Source organism: Mytilinidion resinicola, assembly GCF_010093595.1.
Source record: "Mytilinidion resinicola strain CBS 304.34 unplaced genomic scaffold BDZ99scaffold_37, whole genome shotgun sequence".
Classification (NCBI taxonomy): domain Eukaryota; kingdom Fungi; phylum Ascomycota; class Dothideomycetes; order Mytilinidiales; family Mytilinidiaceae; genus Mytilinidion; species Mytilinidion resinicola.
The window spans coordinates 149,404-176,950 of record NW_022985473.1 but is presented as its reverse complement, the minus strand read 5'-3'; the positions used below and the strand labels follow the sequence as shown (position 1 = coordinate 176,950).

The window sequence follows — 27,547 nt, the reverse complement described above, 5'->3', positions numbered from 1 at the left end:
TCCCCGATGGCGTCCAGCACCGTGTTCTTCGCGATAAGACGCGCGCCAATCAGCATGCTGGCTGACGTTCGAGAATTTGTCCTCCGCGCTTAGCTGCCGTGGCCAGGCTCACTGCAGCAGTTCTTCGCGGCCTGGCCTGGGTAGCTGGAGATGTAGAGATCAGCCAGCGGGTGCATCGAGGCCGTGGAATTGTCGACAGCCTTCTTCCAGTAGGGCTGGTCGCGCCCTGCATGGAGACGACGCGCATCGGGGGTGGCCAAGCTGCATGTCTCCAACCTTGAGCTGCTGCAGCCACTTCGGCACGACAGCACTCTGACAGGCAGTTCCACGGTGCCGCGAACCGCGTGGTATGTGGAGCACATCGTGGAGTGTCGTGGGGTGGCCACTCGGAGGTGCCCGAAGCGTCTGCCTCCTCCGCCGACGTGGGCTTAGGAGCTCGAGATACGGCCACCGCGGCGAGGCCTGGCCGGGAAACCGCACAATCGCCCCTTGGCGCCAGTCTGGTGTTCTGACAGGCGGGCACCAATGTCAAATTCAATCGAGCAACGACGATGAAGCTGTAGATAGGCGTTCAAGTCCATTGGTCGATAGCGAGATTGCGGGGCGTCGTTTGCTATTGGCAAATGGCAGCGCTCATGAGGTTCATCCTGCCAACTCTCCAAGCGTCACAAGCTAGGAATCATTTCCTTTCACGTCACTGTCACACTGTCAAGATCACAGATCGCGTGAGAGACATCGTAAGGTCTGCGATCAAGAAAACCCGCCAAGTGGCACCGCGGACTCGGCAGAGCTTACTGCAACCTAACCGCGAGCCTGGGTCCGGCCTCTCGCTAGCACAAACCGGCACCCTCGGGTATGCACATGGTCTTGGATCGGCCCTGCCGTGTGGCTTTCTAGAAGCTCTTATCGAAGCTTCATGAGAAGGAGGGTCGAACAAGGGACTCTGGGCTCTGTTACTATTTTTCGATTGGCGAAATATAGATATCTATTCACTTGTATATACTCTGGTACGCTAGGCGACTACGAAAACATACAAAGATGAATACATTCAACAGTCACTTTATCATGACGTCTTGGGACAGGAGATCTGCTTTCAGTTCTCGATCCGGGTTCCAGATCTGGATGTCGTGATTTACAGATCTGCTATCTGCTCCAAAGTAGCCAATCGCTAAAACACAATTGACAATTGTCTACAAATCTACTCTAAAACAACAAAGCCTTGCCTATGATATGATACCCCACTACTATCTCTTCCTTTGTTTGCTATCCTTGAGTGTGCGTGACCGTCATGACGCATCGTGCTAAATCACAACTCTGCAACATATCGGGGCTCCGTCAGAGGTGGCCCAGCAAGCTTAACAGATAGTGCTGTGGGGCAAACTACAAGGAGTAGTTCATAGAGGTGTCGAGGCATTTCAGACAGCGGCAGAGCCAGTCGGTGCTGAGACTAAAGAGATTTTGGATGGGAAAATCTATGTGTGAGCCTTGTGGCCTTCTAAAACCCTGAATGTGAAGCAAAGTGGAAATTGGGCCACTCTTTCATCGACGGGCTACTTGCTAGCTCGGCTGCTCCTAACAGTGGTATCGAGCGAGCAAGAATAGAGTCCAACTATTAGGAGGTTGATGCGCTTAAACACAAGATCTAGTGTTATTCGATGTGAAGGGGTTGGAAACAGGTCTTCAGGGCCACCACACATCTCTGAACCAGCCAATCAATCACATCATTCTCATTCCTACGTATCTACCGTACACTTACCACTTCCCCACTCTCTAATTCCCACCCCAAACCACCCTCCACATACTCTAAATCACTCCCCTCGCCTCCCCCTCCTAGGTTCAGAAATTAAACACAAGCCTCAGCCATTCCAACGTCATCAGTGCTTTTTCAAAAAAAGCCCCACTCGCACCCAATGAAAAGAAATTCGACCCTTAGCTCCATCGCAATGTTGCAAAAAAACCAGAACCGCCGACGGAGAGAGAGAGCATGAGGAGGTCGTGTCCGTGTTCCGTGAGCAACTAGAAAAGAGAAAGTTTAGGGGAAAGAAGGGAGGATAGCCCGCCCTCCGCCCTGAAGAAAGGGATATGAGGTCCATGGCCTCACGTTGTAGCGGGAAGAGGAAAGCGTATTTAATCAGGCGTATGCTGATGGGAAGCGAAGAAACATTCAGAGGAGGAAAGGATCAGTAGTCGGTGACGACGGGCATCTCGACTTTCAAGTCGCCATTCTCGATGCGCTCGACGCGGAGCATGAGTTCCTAATTACATAGTTAGCATGTTATACTTGCGAAAGTAAGTTTGATATAGACGGGAGGTTGGCTCACCTTCATAGCCTTGGCAGTGCGGAACGCTAGGGGCGGGACCTCCTTCCTGCCCTCTGTCCGCACATCCACATTCATGATGCCAGTCCTGCAGTCCTGCAGCGTCTCCACCACAGGGAGTGCATGCTTCTTGAGCGCCGGGTCCTTGAGCGCCGCCACTGATTCCTGCACCTTGAGCGCGGTGTCTTGCACTGCTTGGCCGATGTCGGAAATGTAGTTCGACAACTGAAGAGAATCCTGCTCTGGGATGACGGCTGAAGGGGGAAGGGAGCGGATGGCGTGGACGAGTGGCTGAATGCTCTGGACTAGGAGAGCGGTTTGGTCGTCGAGATAGGTCTGTAACAAGTTAATTACGCTCCGTTTCGCCTGAATAGATGCTCATATCATACCCTCAAATCAGACATGCCACTGTCTACCTCTGGGATAATACCGCTCAGGCTCTTCCGGCTCGCCCAGCTGCTATGTGGGTGGCGGGGCGAGTTGAGACTGGTTCGATAGCTAGCCGAGTCTGTGCTTCCGCCGCGGCTACGATGTCTCATATGACCAGATCCCAGACCAGAAACTCCGAGTCCGTAGGGGCTGCCGCCAGCACCATGCGAGTTGAGGGGCATTGGCCTGTCGGCTTCCTCCTCTTCCTGAAGCTCCTCTGGAGGCGTAGGCCTGATCTTGACGAATTTGACGAGTTCTACCACGGCTGTGCTGAGATGGCTTGCGGCAGCATCTACGACACTGATTGGGGACATGCCGGCGGACGAGGCATGATTCTTGCTGGCAGTAATGAGGTTATTCGTCGTTGCACTAACCTGTGCCTTCAATTTTGACTGCTGCTTGTCTGGACTGGCACTCCCGCTATCGGTGTAGACACTCCCATTCCTGGATGCAGGCGATGATGCAGGACTGCTGGCGCCAATGTCCGAAGTGATGTTCTTGACGCAAACAAACACATTCTTCATCGAGTCCAGTAGAGCTTGCGGATGCTCCCTCCTAGCCACCTGCAGGTATTCGTCGATGCTGAGCTGGAACTTGGTGACATGAATGTCCTTCACGAGTCCATCGGGTGAGGCGAAGCTTCTATCTTTCAAAAAGCCATTTAACTCTGGGGAGTGCATGGCCATGCCCAAGCCGACGGACGAAGCGCGGAGAGTCCGGAGCTTGGTCTTAGCAACCGCATAGCGAGACTTCCAATCTCTGAGCTCGCTTTCGAGACTAGATACTTGGCCTTGAAGGCGTTCCTCCTTTTCTAGTGTCTGGTCGTTACGTCTCGACAGCTCCTTCATCTCTTGCAAAAATTGCGAGGCCTGTTGCCGTACTTCTTCCGTGACTTGTTGTTGGCTGGTAAGCTCCCGTTCGAGATCCTCGTACCGATGGCGCCACTCTTCGCCTTGACCATTCGAGCTCTGGTTTTGCAGTTGGTCTTCTAGATTGTGCACCTCCATCTGAAGCTCATTGATATGCGCGTCGAATTCGCGTTCCTTTGAGGAGTTGTCGTTGCGCAATTTGTCGATCTCGGAGCGGAGGGAGGAGTTGAGGTTCTCGGCGTCATTGACTTTGCTTTCTAAGGAGGACCGCAATTCATCCCACTCAGCTTGTTGTGATGATGAAGCCTGAGCATGTTAGTTCTGACCCTAGCCTAGAAAGGGTACCTTGACATACGTTCTCCCGGTCCCTCACTGAAGAGGTCAACTTCTCAACCTCTTCTTCTTTGGTCTTTAGATCACCCTCAAGGGTGTCGACTTTGCCCTGCAGCTGTGAAACCTGCGATTGAAGGTCCGTCAAGAGCTTTTCTTGCTGCGAGGTGGTTAATGGGATTTCAAAGCAGGGAATAATGAGGAACTCATACCCCAGGCCCAATCATGCTCTTCACGCTCTTCAAGCTCTTGTTGGTTTGCCGCCTGCTCTGCCGGGTCGTCGCCCCTTCGAGGTTGAATGCATCTTCCTGATCGTCATCATCGTCATCCATACCACTGCCATCATCATCGTCTTCGACCATGGTACTCTTGTTCGGGACTATCGTGTTGCTCTGGAAGGTTTTGGGGAGTGGCCGACCAAAGTCACCGCCTTGGCTGGCCTGAGAGCCTGGCCGCAGACCACCTGGAGGAGGAGGACCTGGCGGGCCATTGCGATACGGCATGCCGCCTTGGGGTGGTGGCGGTCTACGGAATCCGGGGGGTGGTGCGCCGTTCATACTGTTGGGTGTGCCGCCGCGACTCGGTGGACCACGACCGCTGCCTCTGCTGGCAACACTCCCAGCCGGACTGCCGATCCGCTCAATATCTCCTCCACTAAAGCGGGGGAATCGTCGGTCCAATTCGTAGTAGACGTCGGTAGCGAGTTGTCGGAAGCGCTCAAGGGGTAGGGTGGAGAGCTTCTGGCGGGCTTGATTCCGCTTGGGGTGGAAATTATTCTTCGGCAGCAAAAACTTGGGTGTATCGTTTCCCGGCGCATTGGGGCCGCCCTTCTTGCGCTCCTGTTCTCGTCGAAGCGATTCGTCGTAGACATCGGTGCTCAGCTCCTGGAACTGGACTTGTGATAGTCGCGTGAGCTTGTCCTTTGCTCGGCTCGGCCGCAGGTTTCCCTTCTCATCCCGCAGGTATGGACCCAGATACACCTTCAACACTGCGAAGTGCTGCGACAGCGTCTCCTCCAGTATAAGCGCCTTGCGGCTGTTGATGCTCGCATCAGTCATGCTTGACGCGTAGAGTCCGGTGCCGTCGCTGGATCGGCCAACAGAGCTGGGGGGTGATGGATTGCCGTTGCTTGGCCGCCGCCGCCCCGGACCGTTTGGTAGCCCATTCGACATTCCCCCATCCGTTGTGCTCGTGCTTGTGTGGACCGATGTAGGGGGCGTGATGCCTCTATTGTTGGGGACTACGGGCGAGTATGGGACTGAGGGCGAATATGGACTGTCGCCGTTCAGATTCTGGTATCTCGAGATTGGGGACCAATCGTTGCTGTCTGTGGAAACCGGAGACAGGGTGCCATTGCGGCCATTCATGGTGTTTCGCGAGGATGCCAGAGCGAACGCCGAAGCGCCTAGCGGTCAGGAATGCAGGCAAGACTCGAGGGCGCTGCTACAACGGGGCCACACAACACGAACGGAGATCTGGCTTCGAATCGCTGCGCACCATTCGATGCGGAGTGGCGTCCGGGCAGTAACAACTGTGAAACGAGAAATGTAGGTAAAGACGGGACTCGGCGTGGCTGGCGTGGGACCTTTGAGTTCCGCTGTGGTGAAAGGAGCGCAGCACTGAACAAAGAAGGAGCGTGGGCGTGGCAATCAGAAGCACAGAATCTCGTCACAGCAAGCAATCAAAGCAGCACAGAGGGCCAAAGGAGAGTATTGTAGGGAGGACGAGCCGCCTGCAGGGAGAGCAGACGGAGTGTGGTTCCCTCGCTATGGCCCCTTTCGCTCTTGGCGGGCTAGTCTAACAACTGTAAGGCCAACAGTGGACTTTGGCGCCGCGGGTAAGTTGCAGCGAATGGCGCACTTGGAACGACCGCCCGCGATACAGGGCGCCAGTGTCTTCAGCCTCCTTGGCAGAATAGAGCCTGAGAAGAGTCAGGTGCCATTTGTTGAGCGCGGCCGGGTCGGCTGAAGGAGGGTGATTTTGCTGAATACAACTCCAAGAACCCCCTTGGCCCCTGTCTAGCTAGGACCAGGGAGGGATAACTCAGGCTCCCTTGAACATATGAAGCGGCAGTCCAGCACCCTTTGGAATGGCCAAAAGAGCTATCAGGCCTGCTGCGCCGGCCTCTTTGCCAGTTTTGATAATGTAGGTACACTACTAGAGGACTTCCAAAGTTCAAGCAGTATAAGGCAAGCGTATACGAGCTTAGGGAGTTTGTCTTAGTGCGGGAGGTTTCAGAATAAACTCCTCAGCATTTGTGAGTTGCCACTTTATATTCCGAAGAGCCTGCTTGGTACCCTGTATAGCCAGGATAGAAAGGGATCATGCTCACGCGTCGTCGATCCATCTCGGGCCCACAGTCTTTTCGTGATAAAGCTTGTTCTGCCTCAGAAACTGGAACATGGGTATAATGGGTATATAGTGTAAATGACGTTCAGGAGAGCCTGCCGCCATGAGAAACGACATGCTTTCTTCCCAAACTGCTGTCGAAATATCATGCTTTTCCAACCCGCCGTCGAAACATGTTTTTCCAACCCGCACTCGGAACCGCATGGTATCCTACTGACCCGCTAGTAACATGCGCCAAGCTTACCAGGTAGGCGTTTGAAACGCGCTTAATGTAGTCCTGATTTGTCCAAATGCTGACACAAGCGCTCATATTACCTCGAAATTTCTGATATCCTATTCAATATCCTCGAACCAGCAAGAACATCAACGAGCCCGCTTGACCTTGGTCCCCGGCTTGGAACATTCGGGACACAGCCAGTCCCCGACTGGCTCTTCTTTGATGTTTACACAGTCCCAGTGGAACCACTGGTACTTGCAGTTTTCGTTGTCACAGGCCACCATGTCGCCGTAGCTCACGCTCTGACAGAAGCAGTACTTGGTATCATCTCCCTCGTCGTCGTCGGCATCGGCTGCCCCGTCGTGGCCAACACCAGTCATCTCTTCGTCCTCGGTGCCGCCCTCGCTTCTTCCGCTTTCGTCGTCCGCTGTCGTGGATGGAGAAGCACGTGACCCGCCATTCAGACGACGACGGGACTTCTTGGAAAGACCCGCCTTGTTGCCCAGCTGTTTGCGCAACGGCTGCTGAGGATTTGCTTTTTTGATTGTTAGAGCCCGCTTTTGCGGCCTTGGTCCCGCGCTTCCCGCGCGACTGCCTCCGGGCGTCGAAGGCTTTGGTGTGCCTGGACCGAGTGAAGACTGTCGAGCGAGAGAGGACGGAGCGGGAGGTAGGGCGCCAAGGCTAGCATTGAGACGACGTCGCTTGGTATCGCTGCTAGCCGACATCTCGCGTTCCTGTCGGGCTGCTGCTTGGGAAGCAGTCTGGGCGTTGGCGAGGCGTTGTTGGTTGAGGAGGGCTTGCGTCTGCATATTCTGAAGAGCAGGCGGATTAGCCCTTCCAGCCCCGGACGTGGCGGATACGATGCGAGCAATGGCAGCATTGGCAATGCTAGAGCCTCCGCCGGTGTTACCCGACAAAGGGTTGAGCGGCGTGTTGGCGCCTGTGTTGGTGGCAGACAGGGGCGGGACCAAGTTACCCATGGATTCTCGTAGCAGAGTTGGCAGCTGGGGGTCGATGGCCATGGAGCCGTCGTTCTGGAGATCGCGAATCTTGATGTCCAGTCGCTTGACGTGGCGGTCGAACTTTGGTCATGTGAGCGGTGAATGTAGGCAGCGCGGAAGGGGAGACGTACCAAAGCCTGTGCTCTCTCGGCCAGGGCGACCTTCTCGTTCTGGAGGACGATGGCCTTGTCGTAGTTTTCGCGGATGACCTTCTTGTAGGGCTCCTCTTTGGGGTTGACGACTAGGCTGCCGTTCAACTTGATGAACTTCTGCAGGCTGTTGTCGCGGCCAGCAATGACGTTCTTGCAGTCTTGGATCTGCTGCTCTTTGGCCTGCATCTCCTCGTACAGATGTGAGATTTCTGCCGGCAGATTCGCCACTGCAGGAAGAGTCAGACCGTCGTATCTAAGAATGAGTGAATGAACTCACCATCATGGAGCCACTGGTCCAGCACAGAGGCGGGGTCTTCCTGGATGGCCATGGTCGTCGTCGAGAGGCCACTTTGATAGTCTTGGCGTTTGGATCTGTGGTGTTTGAGCGCAGAGAAGCGTGTCGAGTGGCAGAACTGGGATGGGAGTGGATGGAAAGGATAGCAATAGATAAGATTCTGATGAAAGATTGATGGAATCGACGTGCTGAAGCAGGTGAAGGCGCGGTGGCGGCCTGTGGGACTCGAGGTCGCTCTGGCTGCACGAGGTGAAGGCGGGCTTCACCCGACTGTTCCAACGCGCACCTTCTGTCGCGCCGTGGCGTTGAATCACCGTCTCTTCTGCTTCACGTCGTCCGCTCAACACCACGTCGACGGTGTCTGTGTTTGACGCTGACGACCAACGGCGCATCGTCAAAGAGGTTGTCCAGCTGCACGTGAGCGCACGCCAAGATGGACGCCACATGCGACAGCCAAATGGCGGATGGCGCCGATTCAGCCCTGTACAGCGCCCGCATCCCGCAGCCCCAGTCCAAACCAGTCAAAACCATCCAAACTGACATCGAATTTAGGCCATTCGAGGAAGCCCAGGACCACGCAGAATCCGACGAAGAAGAGCATCCGTCGCCGGAATCTAGCAAAGACGCCTCCGGCAGCTACGAGCCTCCAACGCCAGTAGACCTGAGAGCACCGCGCCGTTCGCAGCGTACTCTTCGATCGGCCAACACTGCGCTCACCAAATTGTCGCTTGGTATCGAGGCCCCTAATTCAGACGCTTCTGGCTGCGAATCGGCTAGTTCCAAGGCCTCTGGGTCGAAGAAGAGGGGTGCATCTGAGGGACCGGGACGTAGTGAGTTGCTGTTGCTGCAGAAGCGCACTCGCCCGCGTGCATCAAGATCATCCAAGCCTGCCAGAGATTGGACCGGACTAACTGCTGAAGACTACATCGTCACTGTTGCCGACTCGGGAGAGCCGCTCTCGAGGACTTCCAACACTAAGCTCAAGTGGGAAGACATTCTGAACTTGATAGCTATTGGACCTCCCGACAAGTACTCCGCACGAAACGAGCGCAAGAGGGCGGCGGCGGCTCCGATGGCCCCCAACATGAGGTTCATGCCGGGCCCGACGAATGGGCGATCGAACCAGATTGTCCAGGACTGGGAGCCCCAAGAGCCATGGGCGGTCGATTACGGCGACTTCAAGAACATGGATGCCGACGCGAAGGAGGCCGTCATTCAGCGGGAGGCCGACGAGAACGGCATCGAGAAACCAAAAGGCTACACCGTCTCGTTCCATTACAATGCCGAAGTCGAATATCACCACTTCGGCAGCTCGCATCCCATGAAGCCCTGGCGCTTGACCCTCGCAAAGCAATTGATCCTCGCATACGGCCTTGAGTATGCCATGGATCTGTATCAACCGCGACCTGCTACTTTCGACGAGCTAGCCATCTTCCATGACCGCCAGTATTTGGGCTTCCTCCAGAGGTATAATCCGCTCAAACATTCTTGTTCTTCGCGGTCCATTTGGCATTGACACTTCAATCTAGCATCACGCCGCAAAACCTGGATTCGGACCCAGAGAAGGCCAAATATCTAGAGCTATTTGGCTTTGGTGGCGAATCCAACGACTGTCCAGTCTTCGACGGCCTCTGGAACTACGTCTCTCTCTACAGCGGTGCCTCTGTACATGCCGCCCATAACCTGCTAAACCACCAATCCGATATTGCGATCAATTGGTCTGGCGGTCTGCACCACGCAAAGAAGAATGCTGCCTCTGGTTTCTGCTACGTCAACGACATCGTGCTTGCCATCCAGCACCTTCTCACCCAAAACCAGCGCGTGCTCTACGTTGACGTAGACGTCCACCATGGCGATGGCGTCGAGCAGGCTTTCGAGTCCACTGACCGAGTCTTTACTCTATCATACCACAAGTATGGATTAGATAAATGGGGTGCAGGCTTCTTCCCAGGAACCGGTAACATCAATGAGGTCGGCCCCACGGACCCATCCAACCGTGGAAAAGGCCACACGCTCAACATCCCGCTCGAAGACGGTATCGACGACGAGCAGTACAAGTGGCTGTTCAAGACCGTCACAGGCGCAGTGATCTCGAAATACCAGCCTACAGCTATCGTACTTCAGTGTGGAGCAGACTCGCTTGGCGGAGACCGTCTCGGCCGCTTCAATCTCAACATCAAAGCGCACGGCTTCTGTGTCGAACATGTTAAGAGCTTCAACATCCCTTTGCTCCTCATTGGAGGCGGCGGCTACACCCCACGCAATGTTGCCCGCACTTGGTGCCACGAGACAGCCGTCTGTACCGGATCCGAGCTTCACAACAACTTGCCCATGCATCTGCCGTACCTGCAAGCCTTCGACGGCACCGAGAACGGCGGTGGCATGCTCTACCCGAATCTGCATAACACCAAGCGTCACGACAACCAGAACACGCGCGAAAAGTTGCAGAAGCTCGTCGCGCACGCCATGGAGAACCTCCGCTACCTGGAAGGCGCCCCGAGCGTTGTGGTGAACAATCACGGCCTCACAGAGGAGCAGATCATGCGCATTCGCGAGAAGGTCGATCGTGAGATGCGAGAGGAGGCCGAGGACAAGGAGTCGCGGGAGTCGGAGCAGGGCCGGAGACGTAGGGAGAGGAACACTGGCGGTCGCGGCGAGCACCGCTTCAGATAGTTGTTCGGGCCCTTCTGGCTTCACGTTTCCCGTTTCGGATCATGCATTGGCACGGATGTAATAGCGAGGCGTACGGAAGTTCGGTACGGTTTCCGGGAGATGGGTAAGGAGTATCCACGGTTCTGGTATACCGCTTGGACAAGTGGCCGGGTTACTTACATAGCTCCAATAGGATGCCTCTTATATCCTCCGACGTTTCAAAGGCTGTTTTCTGGCTTTTGGAACGTCATTGGAGACCAAAGAGGACTTCTAATAGCATAAAACTCTGCAAATTTACAAACTTGACATGCCTGATACTGCCAAAAGAAGGGAAATAGCCCACCTATACGGCGCACCCCCCCCGGACCTATTCTCACAACCCCAACCCCAACCCCAACCCCAACTCCGACATCTCCGTCTCCTCCGCCCTGCCCGCTCCGCACGCACAGGAACCCCGACATGCACCAACCGCATCCAAGCAACATGCAGTCCAACAAACACACACGAGATGCGCTACACCGCAGCAGTGATTTATAATCAGTCTGGAAGATGGCCCTGAGAAGCTGGGCGACGGCCCCTTGGACGCGGTTCGCGGGTCAGGAGATTACGCGGGGTTTTTGAAAGATTCTGCGGTGATGGGATTCGAGAAGGCTTGGGGGTTGGGGATGTACGAGTACGTACGAGGGCTTCGTACGAGAGGGAGGGTGCCGCTAAACCCTGTTGCACATGTGGGCGTGGCGTGCCTTACGGGCGGAGAGGGCAGGGGAGCTAGCCTTGATTTCGTAGGCAGTACGTCAGTCGGTTGAGGCCTTTTGGGGGGGGGGGGGTTTACATGTGAGGAGGTTAGGCAGCAGTTGGGTGTTGGGGGCGAGGGGGAGGGGATAGAGGCGCGTGATTGCTTCTGGGGTGAGGAGGGGATGGGAGGGGGGGTGGTTGGCCGTTTTTGGATTTCTGGAGAATTAATGTACTGTGGAGAGCAATAGAGCAACATCGTGACTCTTAAACGGGACTCTTAAAGCTCTTCTAAACATGGCCCATAATTAGTCCTACCGATAGAGATCTGCAAGGTGGCTTTATACAATAGAAGAGAGAATCCAAGGGTTCTGGCCTGGCCTGGGGCATCGGCCATCGGCCGGGCAAGTATAGCCAGGATCTTCGTCGCGTCTTCGTAATCACTCGCAACCTTTATCAGATCTGGAGATCAGATGGCCAAGTCCCAAGGCACTTCCCGCAAGTCAGCATACACAGTACTCCTAGGAGGAGGCGCGGGCGACGGGATAGGTGCGGCGCCCCACACCATGGGCCACACGGGATGCCGCCCTCGTACAAGCCGGCCACTCACAGCGCTAGCCCTGCCACTCACAGCGCTGGCCCTCGCCCTTCTGAGTCATCCCCTCCGTCAGCCCTGCAAGCCGCCATCGTCTGGGGACGCGGCGCAAAGGCGGCTGCATATCGTGCGTCTGGAGGCATCGGGGGCTGGAGACAAAGCAAGCCCCGACGCGCAGGGATGCACACCAGCCCCGATCCTTCAAAATCCTCGCCATCTCCCTCATGCCACCGTGAACTGCCCGATTCTCCATTGCAACCACCCAGCCACTTCAACCCTGCGCTCGCCATGTCGGAGGACTTCAACGAGCCCGCGTACGCCGTGCTGCACACCTCCGCCGCCCACGACCGCGTGCAGAAGCCAACCGGCGCGAATGGCGCCGCCCAGATGCTGCCCCGCACGAACAGCATCGGCGGCGCGACGCACCCGCGCTCCTGCGTGACCTGCCGCAAGCGCAAGGTCAAGTGCGACAAGCGCAACCCGTGCAGCAATTGCACAAAGGCGAAGATCGAGTGCGTGTTCCCCAGCCCCGGGCGCGCGCCCCGCAAGTCGAGGAAGCCGCCCGACGGCGAGCTGATGGAGCGGCTGCGCAAGCTGGAGGGCGTCGTGCAGAGCTTGAACGCGCAGGTCGAGGAGGAGCAGCAGGCGCATGGCGGCAGCGGAGAGGGCGCCAGCAGGCAGGGCTCCACGGCCGAGGGCGACTCGAAGCCGCACTGCCCCATGGGCGCCGAGTCGCCGCGGGTGGTGGTGGATAATTCGGTCGAGGGACTGGAGAATCGGTTTGGGCGGCTGGTGGTGGATCAGGGGAGGAGTCGGTATATAAATAACAGCTTTTGGGCGAGTCTCAACAATGAAGTATGTTGCGCAGTTCGAAGACACGAAGAACGAAGCTAATAGGCGCGATAGGTCGAAGACCTCAAAAGCATACTCCTCGATCCCTCCGAGCAGGAGGAGGATGCACTTGATTCTCCCGATACGTCGACCTCTACTGCCGATCATCAGAGCTTTCTGTTCGGATACAGCTCTTCCAACGTCAATATGCTGGATTTACACCCTTCCCCGGAGCGATTAGGCACATACTGGAATCTCTTCAAGGAGAACGTCGATCCGTTGGTCAAAGTGCTGCACGTACCCACCATCGAACCTGTGATACTGGAGGCGGCAACCCACCTGGACAAGATACCAAAAGGCCTCGAGGCCCTTCTGTTCGTCATATACTACGGAGCGGTGACCAGCCAGATGCCGAAGGAGTGCCTCGAGATATTCGGCGAAGAGCGGTCGGTCCTACTCAAAAAGTATCGCTTTGCGGTCGAGCAATCCTTAGCTCGAGCCAATTTCCTATATTGTGACGAAATCATCATTCTTCAGGCCTTTGTACTCTTTCTCATGCTCCTCCGACGGAACGACGACGCGAGGATTATCTGGACTCTTACTGGACTTGTTGTACGCATTGCACAGACGCTCGGTGTGCATCGAGATGGAAGCCATTTCAACCTGCCCCCGTTCGAGGTCGAGATGCGGCGACGGCTATGGTGGGAGGTCTGCATCTTAGACGCAAGAGCCTCAGAGGATCATGGATGTGACCCAACTATCGTCGAAGCGCAGTTCGATACACAGATGCCTCTCAACGTGAACGACGCGGACCTTGATCCCAATATGAAGGACTTCCCAGAGAGCCGGATCGGGTTCACGGAGATGACATTCTGTATCATACGTTTTGAGGTTGCGAATATCTTTCGCCGTATTCTCTACATTCCCCCGGGGCCCAATCGGTGCAATACCTACTTTGCAAACCTGACTATTCCAGAGAAGGAGAAGTGGATTACCGAATGCCATCAGCGGCTGGAAGAAAAATATCTTTCAAGCTGTGATATGACGATTCCTCTGTACTGGGTGACGGCAACCATCTCTCGACTGGTCATGTCAAAGGTCAGTTACATACAATTGTTGTCAGCGTATAATATACTAACCTGTGCAGATGTGGCTAGTGGTATACCATCCACACCAACGGAAAGACGGGGGTGCTAGTCTCCCTCAGGAAACCAAAGACAAGCTCTTCATCACCTCGCTGGAGAACATCGAATACGCCGCCCTCCTCGAGACCGAAGCCCGCACCATGAAATGGGGGTGGCTATTCAGAACCTACGTCCAATGGCACGCAATCGCCTTCCTCTTATCTGAGCTCTGCGTCCGCACCAAAGGCGAGGCTGTCGAACGTGCCTGGAGAGCCCTTGAAAAGTCCGCGAGTCGGTGGTGGTTCCCACTCGCCAGCAACCCCGAGCGAAAAGGACGACAAGGGTGTCTCTGGAAGCCGCTCCGGAAGCTGATGGCAAAAGCTCGAGCTGCTAGGGAACGAGAGCTGGCCCTTGAGCGCGCCGCAGCTAACCTCAGGACCCAAACCTTGCCGTTTGCAGACCTCACCCAACTCCCCACCCCCGTTTCCATTTCCGTGGGAACCTCCCACCAGCAGCTGGATGCCATGCTCCGACCAACTGCTCCACGTCTGGGAGACAACCCCGTTGCGCGCCAACCGACAAGCTTACCCGCGACCAGCCCGCTAATCCGCAGCCCCGTCAATGTCGAAGCGCAGAAGTTCCAAGACCTGTCGAGCATGGGCTTCGACTGGCTCATGACTGACGTCATGGGCGACAACATGATAGGAGAACCACTGGCAGGCGATTACAGCGACACCACCGGCCTACCGACACTCGGAAACGGGAATCCGAGTGTCTTCGACACAAGCCCGAACGAGAGCTCAAACCACAGCTCAAACTCCCCATTCCGCTCTCCAGTCATGGATGACGGATCTGTCGACTGGGCCAACTGGGACGACATGGTGAGGGAGTATGGAATGGAGGTTGATCCTAAAGCTGTCATCCCGGGCCAGACGATCAGCACGGGGGCGAATCTTATGGGGCTGCCGACGTGGTTCTGAACGGGCCATGGTCCTGAACGGACGACGAACAAAAATCAATTCTCCAAAGGTATTCATATTATGGATAGAAGCCTATGAGGGCTCTAACGAGTGGGTGTCAGCGTTGCTTGTTGTCCTGGATGTTTTATTTACGACTGGGACTGTACTATACGATCATACAACGAGGCGTTCGGAGAGATATCTCCAAACTTGTATTTTTTTTTGGCAATACCCATCGAGTTCCAGGCGCTTGGTTTAATGTATATACAACACCTCTCTATCATCTGACTGTCCCGTGCAACTCCGCAATCAATGTTAAACCAGGTGGATCACGTGGAAATGAGAGTTTGGGAGAGGATGTAAAGTTCAGGTATAGCGAAGTTAGACCGGTGGACTGGAAGTGCTTTTGCCATGCGTTTGATGCCGTTTGAGGTGGTTTGCATCATAGGATAGGCGCTGGGATTAGTGCGATATCCCCGAGGTGCGAAACCGTACGTGTACAGCGCCTGCTCACGTCCGGTGAACTAGCGCGGATTTGACGACACAGGTGCACTAGATGGGATTAGAACGGAGGAAGCCCTTGTCTGGACTACTTTCGAGACTATCCCTCCTTTGCAGCTGACTCTTGTGGCTTGATATCCGCGCTAGTTCACCGGACGCGGGCAGGCGCTGTATCTTTGGGACACTTTAGATGGGACACTTTTAGGGGCGCCAAGAGAGTTGACATGAGATCAGGCGCCGTAAGACTGGCTGTTGTCAAGCTCCTGCTAGCGTCTGAGACGCATTGCACTAGTGCAAAGAAACAAAGGTAATTTCATGGCCAAGACAGTAGGGCTTGGAGGTGTTTTGGATACGTGAAAGAGGTGAATTGAAAAATGCGACATTCAGGGTATTGTCTATCACCGCTTCTTATAACTTAAGCCCTCTACCGAAGACTCTGACAACCAGCTCTTAGACCTGCGTTACCCCGGGCTGGATGGACTCCAACTTCGCCCACAACTCCTTCTGCCACTCTTCTTGCAGCGCCTTGCCTTTTGGGCCCTCCGCAAGCCCACCAGGCCCTTTAATACCATCCCAAATGAACGCCCCATGCGCCTCCGGGCCAAGCTCAGGACTCGCACCATTCACAAGCACCCTGCCCCCGACTTCCGTCTTGCGCGCTATGACATGGTTCATTATCCACACCGCAATCTTCATCCCAAACGACGCATCACTGCGGAAGAGATCGCTCTGGCACGCGCCAGGCGAGACAACATTAACGATCACATCCGACTCCGACGTCAGCGGACTCTGCTGCGCGAGGGCGCGAACAGCCAGAACAAGCAGCAACTTGCTCGTCGCATATCTGAAAAAAATCTCGTTAGCTAGCATCCCTTTTTGCAACTCCCACGCGCCAAGGGAAGAGGACTCCATCTCACCGATCGCTCATATCCGCCCTCCGCTCCTCCCCTAACGCCTGCAACAAGGTCAGTCCAGCGCTTTCCCGCCCCGTCCCCTCCGCGAGCTGCGCCCGCATCTGCAGATCGCTGCCGACGAAGCTCAGCCGGCCCGTCGCGCCCGTCGCGCGCGCGCTCGCCCGCAGCGTCGGCAGCACAAGCAGCCCGAGCAGCACGGGGCTGATGCTGTTGATCACCACCGTGCTCTCCGCGCCCTCGGCCACCGTCCATTCGTCGCGCAGCACGCCCGCGTTCTGGATCACGGCGTCCAGGCGCGCCATCCCGGCGGCGCGGGCCCCGAAGGCGCGCACGGAGGCGTACGAGGACAGGTCGAGCGGCCAGACGGCGAAGGCGGCGGCGGGGCGGCCGGTGCGGGCGACGAGGTTGGCGACGGCGGCGTGGCCGCGGGCTTCGGAGCGCACGGCGAGGATGATGAGGGCGCAGTTGAGGCGGGCGAGGTGGGCGGCGGCGGCGAGGCCGAGGCCCGTGTTGGCGCCGGTTACGATGTAGACTTGGGAGTCGAGGGGGGTGGTGGGGAGGGGGGGAGTGAGGAAGAATTGGGAGTAGAAGAAGTGGGATGCCCAGCCCATTTTTTTTTTTTTGGAGATGGGGAATGTTGGAGAGGGGGGAGGGGGGTTGAGAGGGGAATGGGATTGGTGTTGAGGTTGACTGGGAAAAGTGAGCGGATGTGGAATGCGAGATTTGATACTTTGGCTTTTGGTCCTTTATATACGTTGTTTAATGCTTCGAAGCCCCTTGACATGGCGCTGAAATGATCTGGTGGTTCTATCAATACTTGGCGGAAAAAAGAGGGTCGATGGCAATGGCATATGGAGTTCTATCCGCTTTTGCTATGCATCGCGCGTGAAAATGGTCTATTATTGGTTAGCTAGGCTCTTCAATGTGGCATGCAAGTGGCATCTTGCGTTCATCAAAGTCGCGGACGAAGATATTCGGAAGGCAACGGATGAATACACGGCCCTTAATCGGCCCGTCTCAGGCGGATAGCTGACAATCACGTGACTATGATCGTCCCATGCTCAGCCTTCTGACGCCCAACAACTGCAACGGCTCTGGAGAGCTCTGGTCACTCTCCGGACTCCACCGCCGCATAAACACAACGCCCACTCGCCATCATTGCTGCGCGCACACCAACCATGATGGCGCGGCCTTCGAGGGGTCACCGTCGGTCGCTCGTTGACAGTGCGTGGTTTATTCCTGTGTGGATCGAGGCAGGATGGGAAAGCTGATGTGGTGAATAGTTTCCAAGCCCGAGGCTAATCGCGTGACGTTCGGGGAGCTGGAGAAGACAACGAAAGAGATTCAGGACAAGTGGAACGCGCATAAATGGGGCGGCGTGAGGATTGCTGTTGATGAAGGGCCACCGTAAGTTCCCGATTGCAGCTGGCTTGTGTTGCATTCACCGTTTCCGTCTCCCGACTTGGTCTAGTCCATTTTCGTTCCGTCTCTTGTCAAATCATTCGACCTGGAGTTGAGAAAGATGCAATCCTCCCCAGCATTTACTAACACTTCCCAGACTCGGTCTCCTCTCCATCATCGTCCGCGTCGGATCTCCCCCAACCGACTTCTCCGTCCATGAATCCCTCGTCTGCTCACGCAGTCCATTCTTCGCAAACGCCATGAACGGCGCCTGGGCCGAAGCAGAGTCACGCGTCGTCCCACTGCCTGATGACGCTCCCTCCACCTTCGCCCTCTACCGGACCTGGCTGTACACCGGCCTGCTCGCCTGCAAATCTAGCTCTGACTCCGACGAATGGGAACTCCTCGCCTGCGCCTACGTCCTCGGCGAAAAGCTGCAAGACTCCGACTTCAAAGACACCGTCATCGACGCCATGGTCGAGAAGTTCAACAAACACCACCCCACGACCGCCAAGCCCCGCGTCGCACCAGCGCCTACGCCTGGGCCCTACAGGATCGGCCAAGTGCCCCCGCCTCCCCCCTCATCTGAGCCAACCTCTGCAACAACCGCCTCCGAGGGCTCTTCGGCCGCCGAGACCATTGATGCCGAGGCCCTCGAGCTGGAAGAAATGGAGTTCTTCAAGCGGAACCCTGCCGTCTTAATCTACATCTACGAGAACACGCCGCCGTCCGCGCCCGTGCGCCGGCTGCTCGTCGACCACTACCGCGCGGCCGGCAAGCCGGACTGGATCAGTGCGGAAAAGCGGGAACTTCTGCCAGATGACTTCCTCTACGCGCTGTCGTTCCAGTTCATGACGCTGAAGGTGCGGGAGGAGGAGGGGCAGCGACGGCCCGCGTCGGCGCCCTACCAGTGGGAGGACGGGACCTGTTCGTACCACGAGCACGGGGGGAAGATGTGCTATAAGCGGCGGAAGCACCCGTGGGTGGCGTTGAAAGATGCGCCGGAAGAGGATAGGGACCCGCAGAACATGGGGTGGCTGGTGACGAAGCATCTGGGGTGGAAGGTGGAGAAGGAGGGGGTTGATGGGTTTGTTTGATGGGATGGTGACGGCGTCTGACGCGTCTCGTGTACTGGTGATTGATTCGAGCAAGGGGGAGGAGTTCTAGGTGTGATTCCGGGCATGGAGCGAAGAGGCAGGGTATTGCACTGTATATCAGCGCATGGGTATTGAGATGTCTCCAGCCTTCTCATAACTGTAAGACCGGCCATCAGCATGTTTTCAATCTCAAAACACAATGTCAGATTCCTCAGCGCAAGATCCAGACTCCATTTCATTCCCCTTTTTACAACCCCCCTCTCGCGCACCTCACAGCCTCGCCGTCTCCTTAATCCACTGCAAATTCACCGGCGTCACCGCCTTCCCCGTCTCAAAGAACCCCAGCACATTCTCCATCCCCAGCCGCTCAAACCCCACGTGGCTCTCCACCGACGCGCCCGCCGTGTGCGCCAGCAACTGCACATTCCGCATCCCCGCCAGCCGCGCATCCACCTTCGGCTCGTCGTAGTGCACGTCCAGCCCCGCGGCGCCCAGCTGCCCGCTCGCCAGCGCCGCCACCAGCGCCGGCTCGTCAATCAGCCTGCCGCGCGCGATATTCACCAGCCGCGCGCCCCTCTTCATCTTGGCGAAGTGCGCCGCGTCCAGCAGCTTGTCGCCCGCGAACGGCGTCGCCACGAGCACGCAGTCGGCCGCGGGCAGCATGGCGTCCAGGCTCGCGTAGTACGTCGCGCCGAGCGGGGCCTCGACGGCCGCGGGCATGCGGCGGATGTCGTGGTACAGGATGTGCATGTCGAAGGCGGCGTGCGCTTTCTGCGCGATGCGGTGGCCGATCTTGCCCAGCCCGATGATGCCGAGCGTGAAGTGGTTGGGGTTGTGGGTCACGGCGGCGATGTTGCGGTTGGCGTCTTGGAAGGCCGGGATCGAGGCCGAGTGGGCGGCCGAGGCGGACCACGAGAAGAGGCGGAAGGTGGAGAGGATCAGCCAGATGCCGGCGTCGGCGACGGATTCGGTGCATGCGGCGGCGGCGTTGCAGTAGATTATGCCTAGTGGGGGGCCGGGGGGGTTAGTGGTGGGTTTGGAGGGGATATATGAGCGTGTCAAGGTTGGAGAGGGGAAGGGGATTGAGATATATGGAGCTTGGGTGTTTTGGAACTTGAAGTAGAATCTCGGACTCGAAATGACTTAAAACTAAAAAGCAATCAACCTACCAGATTCGGCCAACCTCTTCGTATCAACCCAATCGAACCCAGCTCCCGCGCTCGCATAAATCTTACAGCTCTTCGGCAGCAACGAACTACGCCCGTCGAATTAGCATGTAGTCTGTCTCCCAGCACCAAATCAAAACACCACAAACCTACATCAGCTCGTCATCCCAATTGCCCATCTCTCCCCCCGTGTTCCAAAACGGCCGATACATAGCCACGAAATCCCCAAACTGGTTCGCCTTGAGCGCGTTGCTGAAATCGGCCCGACTCATGCTATAGCTGCGCTTAATGGTAAATTTCGCCTGCAGCTGCTGGTACAGCTCGTGATTCCATTTGATGTCGTCGCCGAGGTGGAGGAGGATTGGTTTGGACATTCTGCCTGCGCAAAACAATCGTCGAATTATCGGATCCTATGGGGTTGGGAAGGAGGTGTCAGATCGAAGGGGGAGCTTTGGCGGTTCAATTAGAATATATTCGACGCCAAATGCAATTTTAAGAGGGAACAGCAGGTCGCAGCTGAGAAGGCGAGAGGTGTAAAAGGCTGCGGAAAAACCAATTTGGGGCGATCCCAGGCTCTTATGTGTCTGCACCTGGGGCTCTGCAGCTCTCCACATGCGCCAGTGTGGGGAAGCTGGAAGGAGCTTGGGCCGTCGTTCTCGAAGCAGCAAGCCGTTCCGAATTGCCTTGCATCGGCACTCCGGCCGTGACCAGGATCGTCGTGGATAGCACGTAGAAAGCGCCCCTTAAACTCACGCGTCTGATCTAGCGACCCAGGAAACATTACATCCTTTCCTGAATTCTCACACCCACGTGATCCGCCCCTGCCATTATTGACCTCTTACCAGAATCATCTTTCCCTTTATCCAATCCAGCATTCACAGCATTAAGTATGTGGAAATTGCCCCCTTAAACTTGCGTGTCTAATCTAGCTACTCAGGAACATTACATCCTCCCCCAAATCTTCACAGCCACGTGATCCACCCCTTCCATCACCAGGCCCTCTTCAAAACCCTCAATAAAGCCGCGCAGATCGGTCATCGCGTTGCTATGTGCCTGTAAGACACTCGCCGAATCCATTCGTCCAATTTAGCCTCTCAAGACCACTACCTCCGTTTCGAACTTTCAAGCTCACGTGATCCACCTCTGCCATCACCTAGTCCTTTTCAAAACGTTCATCCGAGCCGTGCAAATCAGCCTTAGCAGTAAAATATACGTGCATCACACTCCCTAAATTTATCCGTCTAATATAGCTCCTCAAAACCTCTACATTCTCGTCCGCAATCCTGTATCCACGTGACCCACCCCTACCATCGCCACGTCGGTTCCAAAACCCTCACTCAACTCACTCAATTTAGTATTCACAACATCACTCAAGCAAAAGACACAACCAGGTTATCTTACACGTATCATACACTATCCTACAAAGGCTAAAAATGGGTAAAAATAGGGTAAGAATACCCCCAACCCCTCCCTCCCGCCAGCAGGCAGCCGGTAAAAATGAATAAAAATGCGATAAAAATAGGTAGGAATAGGCCCCAAACCCTCCCTCCTGCCTGCAGGCAACCGGTAAAAATGGAAAACAAAACGCCCAAACGCCCAAACGCCGTAAGAATGGATAAAAATGGGTAGAAATACCCCAGACCCTCCCTTCCGCCCGCGGGCAACCAGTAAGAATGAATAAGAATGACTAGAAATAGGGGATAAAAATGACCCCAATCCCACCCTCCCAGCCCGCCGGGCATGCGGGACCCGCCCGCCCAAAAAAAGGAAGAATAAGGAAAAGAATAGGGATAAAATGCAAAAACGAACGCCCAACTCCGTAACAATGCGTAAAAATGAATAGGAATAGCGGATAAAAATGGTAAAAATACCCACAATCCCACCCTCCCGGCCAGCAGGCGTCCGGATAAGAATGGGATAAAATGGGGTAGGAATAGGGAAAACATGAGGATAGATGGGTAAGAATGGGTAAGAATGAGCCCACCCCTGACCCACGGTGCCGGCCCGCCCAGATACAAATAGGGAAAGAATAAGAAAAAAGAGCAACACTGGATAAGAATAGGGAGTGGGGTACTTTGGATGGGTTCCCAAGCCCGTGAAGCCTCTTCTGCGGCGTTGGTTGGTGGCAGTGAGGTGGCCATGTGTCTCCTGATTTGGATCGCGAGTAGTTGAGCGTTGATGAGGTATGTGCAATGCGGAGTCTGAGAGGAGTGATGCTGGTGAGCGATGTAGCAATATGAGGGCGCTCGCAAGTGGATCGGAAACGCCATCAGTATCGTGTTTGAGGCGGGTTTTGGACTCGCTTGGATGTGACATCGTTGCGCTCTTATGGTGAATGAGCTCGAGGATGCTGGCCGATGGTGACTCTGCAGTCAAAGAGCAAGGCGACGGCAGCTCGATTGGGATTAGGTTTGAAGACGATGTTGCTGATAAGACGGATGTGGTGATGGAGCTTCCAGGGGAGACACTGCAAGGTAGGTTAGTCGATGGTCACGTGTCAGATTCTGAGGGTGCCAAGCTTACCATAAGAGAGGGGAGGCCGAATGAAGCCACGTTGGCAGGGCCTTTGGAAGGTGGCGGATTGTGTAGAGGTGCCGATGAAGATCTTCCCATGGGCGTAAAGGCGATGTTTGACGTCGCCGGTGGTGGGTGTGGAGACTGCGACGACGGGCCATGATGACGGGATGGAGGAGTCGGCAGACTTGAGATCCCACAGCGGACTGCGATGGCGAGTGCTTGGCTAAGCAGCTGAAGCTACTGGAGGTGCCAAGCGGGGCAGCTCGTGCTGGCAGCAGCGAGGTGCGATGACGCTGGATGTGAGGGTGATGCCTTGCGTGGATCTCGACAGGAGGTGCACGGCAAGCTGAAGATCTTGATAGCTAGAGGCAGCCTCGGAAGATAGGTGTTTGGTGAAGCAGCTCAGGCTGTCGGGAGCGGCTGGAGGGGTAGGTCACGAGAGCAAAATGCGTCTTTCACGTTGCTGGAGGTAGGTGTGATGGCTTGCGAGGCCGTGAAGAAGCTTGTGAAGCAGGTTGTCATCGCCAGCTGAGGGAGCAGAGAGCGCTGAGAAGCTGCGGGTGGAGGTTGACGGGCGAGACAGTTGACGCCGCCGAGGGAGATTTGCCGGGCGAGACGCAGGGGCAAGATGCCTCTGCAACGCGGCCGACGCTGGTGATGATGGCTTGCGAGGCCGTAAAGAAGGAAGCAGTCTTTGGATGATGGAGTCGAGAGGTCAGAGCAGCCGCAGATGAAGTTCTGACTGCGAGGTAGCTGCTAGACTTGGACGAGGCTGGCGGACGGCCGAGACATCGCAGCTGCCCACCGCCAGCCCTCGGAAATAGGGCCAAGGAGGTCGCAGCAAAGAAGGAGGAGCTTGAGGATGAGGCTCAGAAGAAGCGCAGCTTGTATTTGAACGATATAGAGTTGAGGTAGGTTGGTGAGATGGGGGGTGGAGGAGGATGGAGGATAGATCTTGAGGGGCAACAAGAAGGAGAAAACAAAACCTCGCCAAGGAATAGCCTTGGCATCAACTCCTAGGTTGATATTGCCCGACACGCTGCAAAATGAACCCCCCAACCGCCAGTGCACATCGCCACCATGTTCGGTAGCAGCAGCAGCAGCAGCAGCAGCAGCACCTCCAGCTCAACAAACAAAGGGCTAAGAGCACTCTCGCAGGCCTCACTCACCTCCCACCTCGCCGCTATGGCCCTGCCGTGGTGGTTCTTCCCGCAATGGGTCGGGATGGCGGCTGCAATTTGCGCCGTCGCTGTAAGCCCCCGATCAGGCGCATGCAAATCCTAAGACTGATAGGGGCACAGATAGATCGCGTGCCTCATCTATTGGTGTTGGCTCCGCATCCGAGCCGGAAAGTCGGTGTAAGTTCGACATAGCCAGTTCGTAATTTGCAATAAGCTGACTTATTCCCCAGTTTCACGGACGGCGGTCGACGCCGCATTCGCGCTTGGACTTACCGTGTAAGAATCCTCTCAACTATTGCCTCTATACCTACCGATCTAGGCCACCCGGCCCACGGACATACCTGAAGGAGTGGGGATCTGAGGTGGGGCAGGACACTGGCCGACAAGTAGAGGCAGGACGAAGAGAACGACAAGTAGACCGGGGACGACGACGACGACGACTAAGAAGAAGACGAGATGGTTTGGGCCGGTGGAAAAGGAGGTGAGCCTCCGAGGAGCACCTAGCTCAGAGAAGGTTGTCAGTATCAAGCCCCTTGTCTGCGCACGACCTATCTCTAGGGCCTGAAAAGCCCTGAATGTTGGATATGCTTTGCTAAGCAGCTGCTAACATGCGTCCGAGAACAGGTTTTATTTCGCTTGGGCGCTGGCGTCGGGAGTGTCCTGGTTTTTTCTACAATTTTGTGTAACATCATAAGAGAGGAAGACTGGATTGCCCTGCGGGGAATAATGGATGTGGTTTGCCAGTCGTTTTGGAGTTCCTTTTGACCTGCATCTCAGGGTGAGTATGAATGAAGCTTGAAGACTTACTTCTAGATTCTCGATCCCCAACGGCCAAAGGACCAAGAGACAGCTTCATTGGAAGCCAAGGTAAGTGCGATTCCCTTCCAGTTGGAGCTGACGGTGCTGGATGGCGGTGGCGGGGAAGAGATTTGGCAGCGCGGAGGGTTTCCCGGAAGGCTAGGAATACCTATTCCAGGGTCTAGTTCTTGGCGTTTGGACGTTTAAAATCCTCCTAAATCGACGTTTTGAATATACCTCCCTTATAACTTACCTTCCTAAAGCCCCTGTGATCTGGATATGACACCTAATGTTAGCACTGGAAACCTAAAATGAGCCTCCCACACCTTTCGCGCTGGCCATGTGATAAAGACCTTATGACACCCCTGAGATCTCGCCCAAGATGAGCAGAAATTAGTCTCACAATTCGTAGTACCTGGATCTTTTGCTTCAGTGAGGCTAACCTTGGAAATGGAGAACCAGGATTGAGCTTTTCGCGTTCCCCTGCTGGCTTTGTGAGATATACCTTGAAATGCCCCTGGACTGTCGCAAGGAAGCGCGCTGTACCCACGATTTGTGGTTTTCGAATACTTACGTGAAGTCAAGGCCGAGCCGACCAAGTCGCATACTGACTCTCTGAGATATGCCTTGATATACCCCTGCAGAGCCCCAGGAAAACCTGCAGCATTGGCCGAAGCAAAAGAGCTGATCCCCAACACCTGATCGAATGCTTGCGTGAGGTCAATCCCTTGCAAGGAAGGCCGCATACTGACCTCCTGCATATTTCTCGCTACATACGTGAAATTTGCCTTGAAATACCCCCACCCAATCCAGAGTAAAGCTGCATCATAGGAAAAAGGCTAGTTGCTGATTCCTAGTGCTTGCTATCTGCATGTTTCGAACGTTTGCTAAGCCATCGCGTGGTTCATTCTGCTGCTTGTTGGGCACAAACGATTCCCCTTTGTGTACCCCGAATTCTTGGAAGAAGGGCATGATGATCTCCTGCCGGCGTCTTCCTGAGCCAGCGGTGCGGAGCCGACCCCTTTCCGCTCCTTCTAAGGCATAATGTGAGCTACCTCACCTGCTGTGGTGGTTTGATATCTGCTTCCTCACTGAAAAGCACGCGTATCGCTCCACGGACACCGGAATGCTCTTCGGAGTAGCCGGCGCATACCCAGATCCTCAGAGTCGCTTCATCATGATGAAAACAACTCTCGAATATGTTTCCGACGTCCTGAATGCCATTCCGATGGCCTATTTTCAGGGGTCAGCGGCTGTCGTTATGGAGTCGTTGGGCTCAACACCAAGCGAGCCTCCTTCAAATCTTCGCCGCCTGTCTCCTCAACCCCTCATCCTACAACACCAACATCGTCTTGCAGCATCGGCTCCCTCACCTTCGCGAGGCGATGGTCATCGACATCCTCATCCTCATACCTGCTTCTGAGCCCTCAGGCGAGCACCCTCGCGCCCTTCGTTCATGCGATGCTGCAAAGTTCATGGCGGCGACCGACCTCACCTGGCCCCCGACAGCGACCTGCCTCTACCCAGACACCAAGCGCAGGCCCTAGAAACGGATGGTAAGCATGTAAGGAGCTGACACTCTTGCGCAAGCCTCCGCTTCACGACTGCACCGCCAGCATGCGGAGGCCGATGGCGCTCGGGGACTTGCGAATCTCCTCAAGCTCAACACCATGGTCAAGGCCACCTGGAGCCAGGAGGCCTCTGCTTTGAGCATCGTGAGTCTCTCCTTACTCATCGCATCGTCCAGGCTGACAGAGGCAAGTCTCCGCTTCACGACTCCGCCAGCATGCGGAAGCCGCTGACGCGGGGGTTTGCGGATCTCCTCAAGTTCAACACCACGGTCAATGGCATCTGGCGCCAGGAGGCGTTCGCCTCGAGCAGCGTGAGTCTTCCCTTACCCATCGCATCGTCCAGACTGACAGGGGCATGCCTCTACTTCACGACTCCGCTAGCATGCGGAGGCCGCTGGTGCGGGGGTCCGCGGATTTCTTCAGGCTCAACACCATGGTCAAGGCCATCTGGCGCCAGGAGGCGTCTACATCGAGCATCTTGAGTCTTTCCTTACTCCTCGCATCGTCCAGACTGACAGCGACAAGCCTCTGCTTCACGACTCGACCGGCACACGGATGCTGCTCGCGCATGGACTCACAGATCTCGTCCGGCTCAACACCACGGCAATGACGACCTAAAGCCGGGACGCATCTAACTCGAGCATGGCAAGTCGTCCTGGACACCTCGTATCATCTGAGCCGACCAGAGCAGGCCTCGTACCGATCCATTCGCCTGTCGCGATGCCACCGCTGCCGAATACCGCGGGGGTCTGCGGAGCTCAACACCACGACCACAGTCATTTGGCCCCAAGAGACCCTCGAATCAAGCATGGTAAGTCTTCCTCGTCGTCCAAGCCCATCCAAGCCAGACCCATCGTTGATTTCCCATCCCAGTGATGCCAGGACCCACAGCTTCATCAGATGCCCACTAGCGCTCCACCAAGCTAGACCGGCAGCGACAGACGGAAACAAAGCATCAAAGCTCATCGCAATCTTGAAGCCAAGTGAGTAAGCTCCTCTGATCATCTCCTGTCCTGTCGCATCTAACCTTCGTCGCGCATCGATTCGGCCTGGCCGATCATGGCCTGCGGCGATCTCGCAATGCGTCTTCGTCGGGCCTAGACAACTTGCTGATGATCTTGACAGCAGGCAAACCGGATTATGCGGATCCAGTCGAAGCATACGCATATGCACAGGACATCGATGCAACACGCCCCAGGCCTGATATCCTTAATCGCCAGCCCCGTCACGACAAATCGCGAGAGCCATCTCGGAACACAACCAGTCTTCTTCCGGAGCCAGTCCTCTTACCAACCCGCTGTCCATCGAAGGCCCGAAGTATCTTAATCGCGATCTCTATTAGCAGTCTTTCGCAGAGGAGCATAAACATGCCCGCCATAACGATGCTCGACCCGTCCGAAACAGTACATTTCGAATCGAAACACTCTTCCCCAGCAATGAACCAGCTGAAAGACGCTACAGTGCAGGTGTGAGCACATGCTCTGATTCTTGAGATCCTGCACTGACTAGACATGTCGTCTTTATCAAGAGTGTTGGGCTGGCTTGCTT

General features: G+C 55.7%; 9 protein-coding genes across 9 annotated transcripts; 5 read left to right on the top strand and 4 right to left on the bottom strand.

Annotated features, from left to right (window-relative positions):
- Positions 1-1,825: 1,825 nt before the first annotated feature.
- On the bottom strand, positions 1,826-5,075 carry BDZ99DRAFT_469433 (uncharacterized protein). Its single transcript, XM_033721497.1, has 5 exons — positions 4,159-5,075; positions 3,972-4,106; positions 2,708-3,922; positions 2,322-2,654; positions 1,826-2,255 (listed from the first exon to the last, which is right to left on the bottom strand). Exons 1-5 carry the CDS (start codon positions 5,002-5,004, stop codon positions 2,181-2,183), a joined length of 2,604 nt encoding a protein of 867 aa, XP_033568660.1. The 5' UTR covers positions 5,005-5,075; the 3' UTR covers positions 1,826-2,180.
- A 1,583-nt stretch (positions 5,076-6,658) lies between these two features.
- Positions 6,659-7,994, bottom strand: BDZ99DRAFT_528166 (uncharacterized protein; the record flags this gene model as incomplete). Its single annotated transcript, XM_033726352.1, has 3 exons — positions 6,659-7,594; positions 7,645-7,892; positions 7,943-7,994. The coding sequence occupies 3 exons, from the start codon at positions 7,992-7,994 to the stop codon at positions 6,659-6,661; spliced, it is 1,236 nt and encodes a 411-aa protein (XP_033568659.1).
- Positions 7,995-8,941: 947 nt separating this feature from the next.
- BDZ99DRAFT_469431 (histone deacetylase 3) lies at positions 8,942-10,904 on the top strand. Its single transcript, XM_033721496.1, has 2 exons — positions 8,942-9,427; positions 9,490-10,904. Exons 1-2 carry the CDS (start codon positions 9,033-9,035, stop codon positions 10,631-10,633), a joined length of 1,539 nt encoding a protein of 512 aa, XP_033568658.1. The 5' UTR covers positions 8,942-9,032; the 3' UTR covers positions 10,634-10,904.
- Positions 10,905-12,326: 1,422 nt separating this feature from the next.
- Positions 12,327-14,874, top strand: BDZ99DRAFT_402906 (uncharacterized protein; the record flags this gene model as incomplete). Its single annotated transcript, XM_033716315.1, has 3 exons — positions 12,327-12,806; positions 12,846-13,868; positions 13,918-14,874. 3 exons carry the CDS (start codon positions 12,327-12,329, stop codon positions 14,872-14,874), a joined length of 2,460 nt encoding a protein of 819 aa, XP_033568657.1.
- Positions 14,875-15,701: 827 nt separating this feature from the next.
- On the bottom strand, positions 15,702-16,331 carry BDZ99DRAFT_469428 (uncharacterized protein). The gene has a single exon (XM_033721495.1). The coding sequence runs from the start codon at positions 16,264-16,266 to the stop codon at positions 15,805-15,807; it is 462 nt and encodes a 153-aa protein (XP_033568656.1). The 5' UTR covers positions 16,267-16,331; the 3' UTR covers positions 15,702-15,804.
- A 1,118-nt stretch (positions 16,332-17,449) lies between these two features.
- On the top strand, positions 17,450-18,766 carry BDZ99DRAFT_528162 (uncharacterized protein; the record flags this gene model as incomplete). The annotated part of the gene is made up of 3 exons (XM_033726351.1): positions 17,450-17,492; positions 17,552-17,675; positions 17,827-18,766. The coding sequence occupies 3 exons, from the start codon at positions 17,450-17,452 to the stop codon at positions 18,764-18,766; spliced, it is 1,107 nt and encodes a 368-aa protein (XP_033568655.1).
- On the bottom strand, positions 18,736-20,464 carry BDZ99DRAFT_469425 (D-isomer specific 2-hydroxyacid dehydrogenase). Its single transcript, XM_033721494.1, has 3 exons — positions 20,086-20,464; positions 19,936-20,021; positions 18,736-19,770 (listed from the first exon to the last, which is right to left on the bottom strand). Exons 1-3 carry the CDS (start codon positions 20,304-20,306, stop codon positions 19,037-19,039), a joined length of 1,041 nt encoding a protein of 346 aa, XP_033568654.1. The 5' UTR covers positions 20,307-20,464; the 3' UTR covers positions 18,736-19,036.
- A 1,815-nt stretch (positions 20,465-22,279) lies between these two features.
- Positions 22,280-23,364, top strand: BDZ99DRAFT_528160 (uncharacterized protein; the record flags this gene model as incomplete). Its single annotated transcript, XM_033726350.1, has 3 exons — positions 22,280-22,406; positions 23,033-23,124; positions 23,203-23,364. The coding sequence occupies 3 exons, from the start codon at positions 22,280-22,282 to the stop codon at positions 23,362-23,364; spliced, it is 381 nt and encodes a 126-aa protein (XP_033568653.1).
- Positions 23,365-26,094: 2,730 nt separating this feature from the next.
- On the top strand, positions 26,095-26,574 carry BDZ99DRAFT_215599 (uncharacterized protein). The gene has a single exon (XM_033713393.1). The coding sequence runs from the start codon at positions 26,215-26,217 to the stop codon at positions 26,479-26,481; it is 267 nt and encodes an 88-aa protein (XP_033568652.1). The 5' UTR covers positions 26,095-26,214; the 3' UTR covers positions 26,482-26,574.
- Positions 26,575-27,547: the final 973 nt, after the last annotated feature.

Excerpts from the sequence above, each read along its gene's own strand:
- BDZ99DRAFT_469433 (XM_033721497.1), bottom strand. The coding sequence starts at position 5,004 with ATGACTGATGCGAGCATCAACAGCCGCAAGGCGCTTATACTGGAGGAG. Across the intron at positions 2,655-2,707 it reads GTGGCATGTCTGATTTGAGG|ACCTATCTCGACGACCAAAC; the intron begins GTATGATATGAG and ends AACTTGTTACAG. Across the intron at positions 2,256-2,321 it reads GCACTGCCAAGGCTATGAAG|GAACTCATGCTCCGCGTCGA; the intron begins GTGAGCCAACCT and ends CTATGTAATTAG.
- BDZ99DRAFT_469431 (XM_033721496.1), top strand. The coding sequence starts at position 9,033 with ATGGCCCCCAACATGAGGTTCATGCCGGGCCCGACGAATGGGCGATCG. Across the intron at positions 9,428-9,489 it reads TATTTGGGCTTCCTCCAGAG|CATCACGCCGCAAAACCTGG; the intron begins GTATAATCCGCT and ends ACTTCAATCTAG.
- BDZ99DRAFT_469428 (XM_033721495.1), bottom strand. The coding sequence starts at position 16,266 with ATGGAGTCCTCTTCCCTTGGCGCGTGGGAGTTGCAAAAAGGGATGCTA.
- BDZ99DRAFT_469425 (XM_033721494.1), bottom strand. The coding sequence starts at position 20,306 with ATGTCCAAACCAATCCTCCTCCACCTCGGCGACGACATCAAATGGAAT. Across the intron at positions 20,022-20,085 it reads AATTGGGATGACGAGCTGAT|TTCGTTGCTGCCGAAGAGCT; the intron begins GTAGGTTTGTGG and ends CGACGGGCGTAG. Across the intron at positions 19,771-19,935 it reads GAAGAGGTTGGCCGAATCTG|GCATAATCTACTGCAACGCC; the intron begins GTAGGTTGATTG and ends GCCCCCCACTAG.
- BDZ99DRAFT_215599 (XM_033713393.1), top strand. The coding sequence starts at position 26,215 with ATGCGGAAGCCGCTGACGCGGGGGTTTGCGGATCTCCTCAAGTTCAAC.